Source organism: Leptosomus discolor, chromosome Z (assembly GCF_034619465.1).
Source record: "Leptosomus discolor isolate bLepDis1 chromosome Z, bLepDis1.hap2, whole genome shotgun sequence".
Taxonomy (NCBI): Eukaryota; Metazoa; Chordata; class Aves; order Leptosomiformes; family Leptosomidae; genus Leptosomus; species Leptosomus discolor.
In genome coordinates, this window is record NC_141419.1 from 29601622 (window position 1) to 29613409 (window position 11788).

The 11788-nt window shown below is 38.3% G+C and overlaps 1 protein-coding gene across 1 annotated transcript in view; it reads left to right on the forward strand.

Moving 5' to 3' along the window:
* The window catches only part of PGGT1B (protein geranylgeranyltransferase type I subunit beta), a 39898-nt gene extending 29964 nt beyond the window's left edge, over window positions 1-9934 (forward strand). The window contains 5 exon segments of the mRNA XM_086480057.1: window positions 2499-2544; window positions 4142-4326; window positions 4611-4719; window positions 9267-9398; window positions 9401-9934. Of these exon segments, the coding sequence (XP_086336183.1) occupies window positions 2499-2544; window positions 4142-4326; window positions 4611-4719; window positions 9267-9398; window positions 9401-9447 (519 nt within the window). The 3' untranslated portion in view covers window positions 9448-9934.
* The last annotated feature ends 1854 nt before the right edge of the window (window positions 9935-11788 follow it).

Below are 11788 nucleotides of genomic sequence, written 5' to 3' on the forward strand. Positions count from 1 at the left end.
TGTATTTTCTTAGCTTATTCTTTGGAATTTGCTCTCTAGTGACGCAGTATAAGAACTGTGACAGATATAATTCAATATAGCTGAGGGAGAGAGGGGGTTTATGTAGTTAGGCATGTCAAGAACAGCATAAGATTGGAACATGAAACAATGGTGTTGCTTTATTCAGAAAAGTAACTGATAGAGAGAATTGATCTTCATACAGAATGGATAGCCCTCTCATTATCACTTGTGTAAAAAGTGTTTACACAACACTGGTCACAGAAATAACTGGATCAGTTTTATTGTCAGTAAAATAGTCAGGTTCCTATCACATACTTTTTATCAGCATAGGTTGATTTTTAGCTTTCAAATTAAAAAGTGAGATATGTCACTAGTCAGAAAACAACGGACACTACGATGCTGAAATTTTGAATTACTTCCACAGACTCTAAATTCCTTCTTTTCGCAACTTTGCTTTGTTTACCACAAATTTGTTTTTTGAGTAGAGATATTGCAAGAAGCTTTAAATGTATCATCTGATGCTTCTAGTCTAGTAGAGTCCTCTTGAAATGCAGGTATATGCATCTGTTGATAAAACTAAGCTGGTCGTGAAACTTTTAGACTGTGAAGCAAAGATTCTACCCTACTGGATTTACGCATTTCCTGAGGATAGTATTTAATTATGTAGTTTTCATGTTGCAGTAATGTAGAGCCTCTTTTGCATGTGATTTCCTAGGTCTTTTCAAAAGGACAAAGAAACAAAAATATTTCCCTAGTTCTTTAATGCAGGCAAGTCCCCGCAGAGCAGCTGCTGTCTGTAAATATAAATAGGCAGCAGTCAGCCAAAGGTCAACTATCGTCTATTAAAATTTCAAGCTAATTGAACAGACCAACGTAGTACACTGTCTGGGATGCACTCTTAACAGCTTTTCTCCCGAGCTAATTACTTTGTCATACATGAAGCAAACCACCTCCTCTTACAATTACAGTTGGTAGAGTTAATTAGCTTTGCCAGCATAGCTTTGCTAATCAGCTTGCCTTTGCTTAGCAATTAGCGGGTCTGTGGAGGCAGCACATTTGCATTGCATCCTCAAAAGGCAGTGGGAAGAGTTTACACTGTGTGTTTTAACGTTCAGATGTTCATAGGGATTACTTAAAATGGACTGGTTCAAACTTCAGAAGGTCGAGCTGCAGCTTGAAATACATGTGTCAGATGTTAATCTTTTTAGTTGCTTCAACTTGTGGCAACGACTGAAAAACGGAGGAATATAGATTTAATGTAGCTTCTGTGTCTGCTTCTGTTTCCCTTCTTCTCACTGTCAGCTTTAAAAACAGGTCTACAAAATAATCCTTAGGTCATTCCTGAAGACATGCTAGCCCTGTAGCCATTCTTTAGTTAGCACTATGGGAGTGATTAGTGGTCTGTCGAGGTGTCCTGTATCTACTAGCCACTGTTAGATGTTTTGGAGAAAATGTGAGAGATTGATAGTCAGCACTTGGCGGGGGTGGAAGTTAAAATTGCTTTCTAACTGTCTGATCAGATCAATCCTGAATTGAGCAGTTAATATAGAAGGTGTAGGACCTGTGTAATTTAACTTAAAAAGTTAAACTTCATTTTTGTTCCTAATAAACATTTGATATTTGTCCAGTGATAATTTATTACATATTCTATGAACTCTTGTAAAATAAACATTTTCCATTTTATGAATAACTTACTGTGATCTCTTGTTTCTTATAAAATGGTTTACTGAATTTTTAGGGAAGAAAGATTGTTATTCCTATATATACAATATCATCTTCTAGATTGCTTGTAACAGACCTGTAGTGTAATATTCTTGGTGCTTTATCCATCAGACTCAAGTTTCTCCTTTTTGTTTCACTTAACAAAGTGATTTTTCAGCATTGCTGAGGTATTTTTAATAGTGATATTTTGTAAGGCAGGTCAAGTTTAGTCCAATGGTATTGTTTATTATGTTGTTGCTTCTGGTTTCCTCCCCCTGCCATCTTCATTTTTTTAAAGCCTGGTGTTCTTGCTCCTTGCTGAGGCATTCCTTGTACACACAGTAGTACCTGGCATTTTGTCTTTTTGTATGTTAACCAGCTTTTGGGTTAGAGACAGATTTAATTTATCCATTTACTTTTATTTGAGATTGCATACCCATTTTTCCTTTTTTATAAAGAAAAAAGATGAGGTTTATTTTCTTTTTCTTTAATGCTTATCTGCATCATTTGCTTTCCCTTTTTGGCAAAGAAATTTTTATTCGTTTTCAGACTTTTAACATAAGTCACAACTGAAATGAATTCCATGAAAGTCATAAAAACTGCCTGCATTGAAACAAGGCTGATCTGTTAACTGTTTTGTGCCAACAGCTTTTTGAGGTGTAGGTTCAGAATTTCATCAGGTTGAATGGTCATTGTGGTCTGATAATAATTTTGCTAGTAAACTGAGAAATTGCAATGTCTGTGAAAGTGATGTGGTTCTAAAGTAACTGGTTTGTGGGGTTTTTTTTTTTCTTCAGTCTTATGATAATGGCCTGGCACAGGGAGCTGGACTGGAATCTCATGGTAAGAATGTTAAAATGTTCTATGCCTATTTTTAATGCTGGGATTGAAAATGCTCTAAGAGGTATGGGTTATGTCATACCTTTCCTTCTTTTCTGATTTTAAGGAAGTGGGATGAAGAGAAGCAAATTGAAAACGCGCCTCAGAATATTGTGTCTTCTTACCTTAGTTCCAGCTTAATATCAGACCAGATGGGCTCTTAATATATTAGCTCGATTAATCTGACCTCATGAATGTTTTGTTGAAAGGTGTTGGCAGTAGGTCTTATCTCTTGCTGACAGAGCAAACTTTTTCCATGTGTACCACTGCTGCTTTGAATTTATCTGCAAGATCTTTTGTGCAGTGCACCTGATAATCTCCAGTTTCAGCAGCTATTAGTAAACCTAGAGACTTTTCCTCTGATAGATTACAGCATCCATTGGGAGCTCATGTTGAAGCAGCAGTTAATTACTGTAAGCAGTTGGTAGCTGTGAAGATAGGAATTCCTAAGAGACTGCTATTTTTGAGCAAAATGTTTTTATGCCATGTAGTGGTCTGCTTGTGACAGAGAAATTACTGACTTCTATGTCACTGATAGTAAATCTATCAAATATTTGCTAGTTTTGTCCTTAGTGTTGAACTTTGATAGGATTCCATCTGTTTTCTTCCTGCAGGATGGATAAAGTTGAAAAACTTAAATTATACCCTGACATATTTAAAAAATTACTTAAATAAGTTACTGTAGAATGCCAGTGATAACAGATAGCATTACTTCAGCATCCTTCTCCTGCTGCATTTCAGCATCAGCATGAAAATAACTTTACAGTTCCTGGGGTCTTCTAGCACCAGGGTAGTGTAATGAACTTTGGGCCCCAAGTCTTCTATCAACAGCTTGCTTTCGGTCTTTCCCAGGCTGTAGTTTTACCATATCAGGTAGTAGACTCAGAAAGAGTTTTGGTGAGCTTTAAAAAGAGATGGCGTGATACTCAGACAAAGAACATGAGTTTCTTTTCCAATTCCAAATTTTACCATGCAGTTTCCTTGACCACAAAAAATTCCTTAGAAGCGTAATTTGTGTTTATTACAACCTTGAGAGTCCAGCAGTCTTTTCATAGTATTAACCATGTGTTTGGGGTTTTTTTTCTTAAATTTTTTTTGGCTTTCTGCTCATCAGACACTTCTGTCAGTTTATATGCCCTGGAGGTTTGTATCTGAGGCTGCCTTTGGCATCTCCGCTTCAGTCTGATTACTGGCATCCCAAAGCTTTCTTTTTTAAGTTATGTATGAAGAAATGTTTTCTGTTGCATTGCAATGTACTTATTTCTGGACTGCTGTGTAATGTCAAGTGCACGGCATTAAGAAGCAATCGAGCTTTAAGAAAATGAGTTCAGGTTTATTTGTGCAAGAGTTGGTGTGAGGGTTTTTTTGCCCTTTGGTATACATGCTGAACTAAATTGGTTTTATTTATTTGGATTTTAGACTTAAAAATAACACTTTTATACTTCTAAAAATCCAATGATTTAATCACTATTACCCTAGTTAAAGTTCTGACTGAGGTCATACAGACTTCAGTAAAAGTCTTGAGTATCAAAACTTTGCAAAAACAACTCTCTCTTCACAGGTGGCTCTACATTTTGTGGTATTGCATCACTGTGTTTGATGGGTAAACTGGAGGAAGTTTTTTCAGAAAAAGAACTGAACAGAATAAGAAGGTGGTGTATAATGAGACAACAGAATGGCTACCATGGACGACCCAACAAACCTGTAGACACTTGCTATTCCTTTTGGGTGGGAGCAACACTGAAGGTAGTGTACAGAACAGCTGCAGGATAATTATTGACTTGCTTTGATTTCCTTAAGCATCATATCTTTTTTTTTTGCTTGAAAGAGTTACATGTTTGGCCCAAGTGCATAAATATGCACAATTCACTATAAAGGCCTTTCACCCCACAAAAATGCAGGATATGGAGGTTTACTGGGCTAGTGCTATCTCTGCTATCACTGTTTATCTCATAAATAGGCACTACATTTTAGTATTAAAAATACACTAAGATTTAGTATGTTACTGTAATGGTCTAACTTCTTTTCAGCTCTTGAACATATTCCAATATACAAATTTTGAGAAAAACCGAAATTACATCCTGTCAACTCAAGATCGCCTTGTTGGTGGATTTGCCAAGTGGCCAGATAGCCATCCAGGTAAATTTACTTTTCAAAATGATGTGTTTGTTCTAAGTGAGAAATACGTTCCAGCAGTCAGACATCTGAGAGGTGCAAAGGAAGTTTCCTTCTCAGACTCCTTCAAAAAATGGAAAAAAAAAAACACTAAAATATAATGAAATTTTCGTGATTTAAATGGAAAGAGGGAGGTGTAGTTTTTCCTTGTTCAGTTACAGATCAAGTGAGCTGTTGTTGTTTAGACTATTGCTAAGAGTATTACTGTCTGTTTAGAGCTGGACAAGCCTTTCTGTATGTGTTTAACTGTTGTAGTTAAAGAGAATATTGTGCAGTGGGTATCTTTGTAAATTGTCTGAGTAAAGTATCACAAAACACTTGTTTCCTTAATAAAGGAATCCTTTAAGGTTATTCAGAAGCCATTGATATATGCAAAACCAGTCAAAGTTTACATAGTTATGTACTAGATTTACAGATTGTAGTTACACATAGCAATTTTATGTAGTATATCTGAAAGTTAATTATTATCCTTTTGAGGAGAGAAAAACTTGAAAAGATGCTACCATCTTTTAATTTGAAATAATTTTAAAAGATGGCAGGATTCAACAAAGGTGTTGCAAATGTGTAAAAACAAACCTTTTGCCAATAGAGTTGCCTAGTGTCATTTTGTACAGGGAACATAAACAGTCTGTAAACTGACCAGATAAAAAATTATTCATAATAAAGGATGGCTCTCTTTGGAATCTGTGCCCTGATGTTTCATCCTTTCATCATTTCATTTTGAACAACAGTTGAGAATTTTTCAAGGAAAACACAGTGCTTGTGATAGATGTGCTCCCCTCACTCCCTTGAAAACCAGTCTGGGATTTCTGAGGACTTTAGCTGTTCTTACTCTGCATTACATAGATCAGTCAGTATCACTTGGAGGAAATACATCTGTTTATCTTGACGGACCATTTCCTTAGTGAGGTGGGAATTAAAAAAAATCTGTTTAAAACCTTGATCATGTGCAAAGTTCCCTAACCTGCCTCTTAGCATAGCTGTGATTGTTTGAGATGAGATTTGAAAAGGCAAGAATAATAATAAAGCTGTCTTCCTTGATTTGTGTGGTGTTCCAGCCTGAAAACTGCTGTTTCTTGTAAAGCAAGCTGTTGCTGTCTCTTTCGTTTTGTTGTGATAGGTGGGCTTATTGCAGCATGCTTTCCTCAGGCAGATGGTGACATAAGTATATGTTCATGTTTTGAAGGAAAGAGTAAAATTGATGCAGTGCTAATGTGAAGAATGACTATAAATACAGCATTGTAAGGATTGCTTCTGTGGAACTGTGACTTCATTGTCATACATATACAGCTGAGCATCCTATAAGCTCAGCCTAGTATCTGAAAGGCAAGCTGTCTTTTTATTGCTGTGTGTCCACAATAAAGATTTACACTTTACTAACATGAAGCATCTGTGCAGCTCGATTGTTCTCAGAAGCCTACTGTTGGTTAAGTGTACACAGTCCTCTTGACTTAAGCGTAAATGCAAAAAGTGAAAGTACCGAGAGTGGTATGGGTCATCTTGCAAATGAGTTAACAATTCTGTTAAGGCTGAAAATGGATAGAAATTATCCATTCTCCTTGGGGCATTTAGCATTTGTAAAGCTGCTAACAGTGGCCTCAGTTTCGTTTTGTTGGAAAACTCAAACGTGACGGAATATTCCAGGGCAAATTTGCAAAGTAAGAATATGCGATTTTTTCCAAAGGTGCTTTCTAAGATAAATTCAGAATTTGAACTTCTGTAGCTTCTACTTTGTAAAACCTCTGTTTAGATTTGGATAGTCAGCCTGTCTTTGCTGTGCAATGAAGTTTTTAGGAAAAAGACTAGAAGAAATTGCAAAAAACAATCAACTGCTTGTGATAATCTGTGTATTTCACGGACTTTCAAAGTTGCAAGTAACTTTTCACAACTGATGGTTCAGGGAAATACTATTTTGTAGTCCTGATGTTCCCGTGCTACAGACATCAATGCATTGCTGATTCTGGAGGCCAGTAGCATTATTTAACACTTTTTCTTTATTTAAAATAGTGTTTAGACCAGCATGATTATTGAGCAGTAAGCTTAGAAAACTTCCTTGCCTTTGAAAATAAACCTAAAAAGTCAAACGACTTTTAAATGCTAGTAATCCTCTGCAAAGATGATCGTAACAAGTGAATCAATCAGGGCATGACTGCTGTTTTGTTTATAATGATCTATAGATTTTCAAATATAGGAAAGGGTTTTACCTGAAAAAATCTTCTGAATATCATTGTACTGATGTTATAGCTGTTGTGGAGCAGTGCTCACACAGTGTCAAGGCCTTTTCTGTTTCTCAGGCTGACCTGCTAGCGAGCAGACTGGGGGTGCACCAGAAGTTGGGACAGGGCACAGCTGGGACAGCTGAACCCCACTGACCACAGGGGGTACCCCATACCACACGGCATTGTGCTCAGCAGTAACAGCTGGGAGAAGAAGGGGGGGGGGGGGGGCGGGGGCGGGCGTTTGGAGTTACCGTGTTTGTCTTCACAACTAACCATTATGCTCGATGGAGCCCTGCTTTCCGGGAAGTGGCTGAACACCTACCTGCCGATGGGACGTAGTGAGGGACGAATTCCTTATTTTGTTTTGCTTGTACCCATGGCTTTTGCTTTCCCTATAAACTGTCTTTATCTTGACCAATGAGTTTTCTGACTTCTACTCTTCCTTTCTTCTTCTCACACTGGGCGTGGAGGGGGAGGAAGTGAGCAAGCAGCTGAGCAGTGATTAGCTGCCTACCAGGATCAATCCACAATATTTCATTAGAACACATACCTGAGCTGTGTGGGGTTTTTTCAGGCTTATGCATTAGTCATTAATAGATTTAAATAAAGTTTTCTTTGAAATTACTAGATGTCCTGCTGCATGCCCTAGGAGGCCGTGCCACAACTCTGAGGTATCTCACTTGCTATCTTTAAACAGTATGCAGTATCAAAGAATTGGAAGCGCATGTGAATTACAGGTTATGCAAGAGAAAGATCAAACAATTTAGCATAAAATAGTGAGAGGATGAAAATGAGATTGTGCACAGTTACTACATATAAAACACTGAAGTGAGACTTGCTGTTATAGAAGTGTAAGTACACCTTACTTTGTTATGTTTTTAAGATGGCAGCTGATGAGGTCCAAGGTTGCATGCTGCATTTTGTATTTGTGAGTTACGTATGAAACAAAAGGCTTGGGCCTGTCTTTTTTTGACCTTGAAAAACTTGGTGGATTTCATAGCTTGAAACAGAGGGGTATATAGGCTGCATATATGTGTTTTGGCTAGAACTAACTTGAGTATTAAATTAGCATGGGTTTGCACAGCTGTTGACCTTTGTGGTTAAACTTGGCAAATAGCTATATACAGGTCATTAGGTTTGTATATGGTTTCAGTCCATATCAGTGCAGGTGTTCACTGGGGTTGATACGCTGTATTTCCTGAAGTTGAGGTCTCCTTGCCTGACATACTGTCTGCAAAGTTGGTAGGGGCTGTATCTGCTCAGCATGCTTTTGTCTGTGTGTTAATGCTGATAAGCAGAAGCCTTCTTTCAGAATCTCTCTATCCAGATACCTTCTTGCAATATTATTTTAGTCAGATATGAATTTACCAACACCTCCAAAAGATTACTAAGTGTTGAGAATTTGTGAGGGCCACATTAAGTTCACATCGTCTTTCCATCTTTAGCCTGTGATTTCATGGGCAGATAATCCCATCTAATGGCTTGCTGCTGCCCAGAGCAGGCAGACTCACTTCTCTTCCTCCCAGCTTCCCAAGTACAGCTGCATGTCCTTTCTCCTTTCTGCACTAGCTTTGGTGTATATCAAAACCTTCTGCAAACCACTTTAATTCCCTAAAATGTCAGAGAAACCCATTTTCTCCTGCTTGGGTTAGTTTTCTTCCATGTTTTTTCAATTGCTTTAGGTCATGGAGGGTGTTCAGCAAGCTGTAGTGCTGCTATAAGGTAGACAGCAGGAGCAGCATGGGGCAGGGGAAAATAAGATCATCCCTTTTTGGTGGCAGTTATCTGTTGTGGCTGATCAAGCCACCTCGTAAATTCCTTGGCATATTCTCTCAGCAAGGCAGGGAAGCCAGGTAAAGTAATGACTTCATTCATACTTCCAAGTCTTGCTGTTTGGCAGCTAATGGCACTAATTTTTGTGTTTCAATAGTCAGCTGTTCATCAAGTAATCAGCCAGAAAACTCTTGTGTTTGGGGAAAAAAAATATTTCCAGATGCTCAGATTCTTTTGCTGTTTGGTCTGAGCATGCAGAAGAAATAAAGTAGTGGGCAAGAATTGTTACAAAACAAAACTAGACTGTAGTTTTAGAGATTGCAGACTTGTCAGTTCACCCTGGTGGCTTTGGGCAGAAATTGATTTCTTCTGTCAAAACTCGAGTTTAAAATGTAGTACCTGTTTGTTTGTTTTCCTTGGCTGGTAATTATTCAGGGGTGTTGGAATCTGGGAACAATTGGCTATTACAGCCTGATGGCCTGTCATAACTTTCTTTTTCCTTTCTTGTCCTTCTTTCAGATGCTTTACATGCCTACTTTGGGATCTGTGGTTTGTCGTTAATTGGAGAATCTGGTATTTGCAAAGTTCATCCCGCCCTGAATGTAAGCACAAGAACCTCAGAGCGCCTTCACCACCTTCATCAGATCTGGAAAACAAGGACTCTAAACAATGTTCAGACAGCACACACCTCTCTACATGACTGATTTAGACTTGAATTTAGTTCTGGTAGCATAATTGTAGCCCAAGGTTAAAAGCCATGTATAACCAATGTGCTCTTTTAAGTGCTGGAGTCATACAATCAGATCTGTGTTGCTGGCGTCGCTTTGATAGGGAGTTGCCTTCAGCAGCTTATTCTGCATTGTGGAAAAAAGGAAGTATTTTAATTATATAGAAGTTTGTCACTGCAGACTGTAAATGGCTCTTCAAATGGCTTTACTTCTAGGAAATCCCTTGAGGCATTTAAACTTCATTTTTATTTTATTTTTTTAAATTTGTGCATACTGTGTCAAAATATATAATAGAATATTTTCAAAATCTGTTTACATATCATACAGTATAGCACAGAACCTTGGAGTTCTTTATGATCTTAATGTTTGACATATTTTTGGGTACAGAATCACCCATATTAAGTCTCAGTTAAAAGTTACCTTTTATCGTCTACTTTCAGATTCCATAAACTTTGTTTAAAAAAAAAAAATTAAAAATAAAATTATTTTATTCAATAAACTGGACTTCTAAAGTTGTGTGACCTTACTAAATGGATTTTGTAATTCTTCTGAGTAGCTTCTGCACAGATGCACTGGATCATTAGCCAGACAAAGAGTTTTCATCTGAAATATTATCTTAAAGTAAAATTCAGTGAGCGTGGCATATTGATGTATGTCAATAAGAGATGCTCAACACAGTCTTCTGGAAGAGTAGCTGTGTGCGAGAGTAGCATTAGAACCTGTTTCTAAAGTCAAGCCTTTGCAGTACATTAAAATTGTACAACTGCACTCCCATTATTTTTTTAATACGAATTTCCCTTTTAGTGTGAAATAATTTTGAGTGGCAGTGGTTTTCTGTTAGAGAGATGATGAACATTCTCAGCTTATTTAGTAGTGGTGCCTTCCTTCGTATGCTTGAAATGCTGCTCAAAATCAAAGCAAATAACTTCGCACCTCTTGTGTTTGTGGCAGGTCAGTTTGTGCATTTCAGGCATGCAGGAGACACCAGGATGTCTTTCAGCTTGCCAGTCATTAAGACACATTCTTTTTTCTAGAGGACTTCCAAAAACAGATAACTGAAGACCTCTCAAGCCAGATTAAGCACGCTATTTGCCACCATTGAGCCCAAAAAGACAGGATATAGACCCTTTCAGTCAGCAAAAAGAGCTTTGGGAATAACCATGGTTCTGGTTTTGCAATGCAGGGCAAGTGAGAAAGGTAAAGTAGTTATACCCTTGTCACACATGTCAGAGAGCTCCAATGGGCATCTTCAGGCTACCAGAACAATCCCAGTGTCCAAACCTGTAGCAGCATTCCTAATTAAAGAAATTGTTTTTATTTCTATAAGCAGATTAATTTCTGTGGCAGCATTGGGAACATCACCAGTGGTGGTGGTCTGCTTGGAAAAGCAGAGAAGGAGCATGGGGCGGGGCTTGGAAGAAGGACATGTGATTTAAGCATGTCCCAGTAGGCACTGTTCCTTGCAGGAGGAAAGGCAACATAGCTGGAAGAACTAAGAAGTCTGGAGCAGTGGAAGCAAGAGCGTAGGGCTATTATTTGGGTGTGGAGGATGAGTTGTATGAGTAGGACTGGTGCAGAGTAAGAGAATATTAAGACTGGGAGATACGGAGGGTGGAGGCAAGAGAAAAATAGGGAAGGGAATGTGGAGTAAGAGTAGCACCAAAATGGTAGAAAGGATTTGAGCTGCATTGGGGAACTGCATAGATCAGGGAGCAAGAAAAACAGGGAGGTACTGACTCAAGCAACATGAACATGAGGGAGTGAAGTGAGGAAGATAGAACTTGGGAATTGGTTTTATTCCCCACATCCTGAGATGACCTGAAGTTCAACTGTAAATAAAAAACAGTACAGATACCTAGAAGAGAGGATCTACCGAGCTGGGGGTGTGCTACAGAAGTTCCTGTGGGAGTCCGTTTTCCTGGACAGGCTTAATGGGATGCTGGTCAGCAAAGGCTGAAGTAGCTTCCCTGAACAGAAGACTCTCAGGTCATGGGGGTCTACCTAGCTGAGAATCCATTAAAAAACAAGTAAGAAAAAAAAAAAAAAACACCACCCTTGGGGTGAAAGTCATTCAAAATAGCATAGTTTTTGCTTGACAACAGCTAGTGGACACAAGTTGACCCATGGTAGGGTGGGGTGGGTTTTTGGAACACGATGAAGTTACAATGAGGAGATATAATCATAGCTACCCATCCATACCTGTGCCTCTACATTGCTGGAGAACCGTCTATGAGTTTTTCAGCATTTAGTCTACATCCCCTGTTAGAGGAAGTAGCTTTGAATTTTGGAAGAATCAAGTAAGGTGCTCAAAGT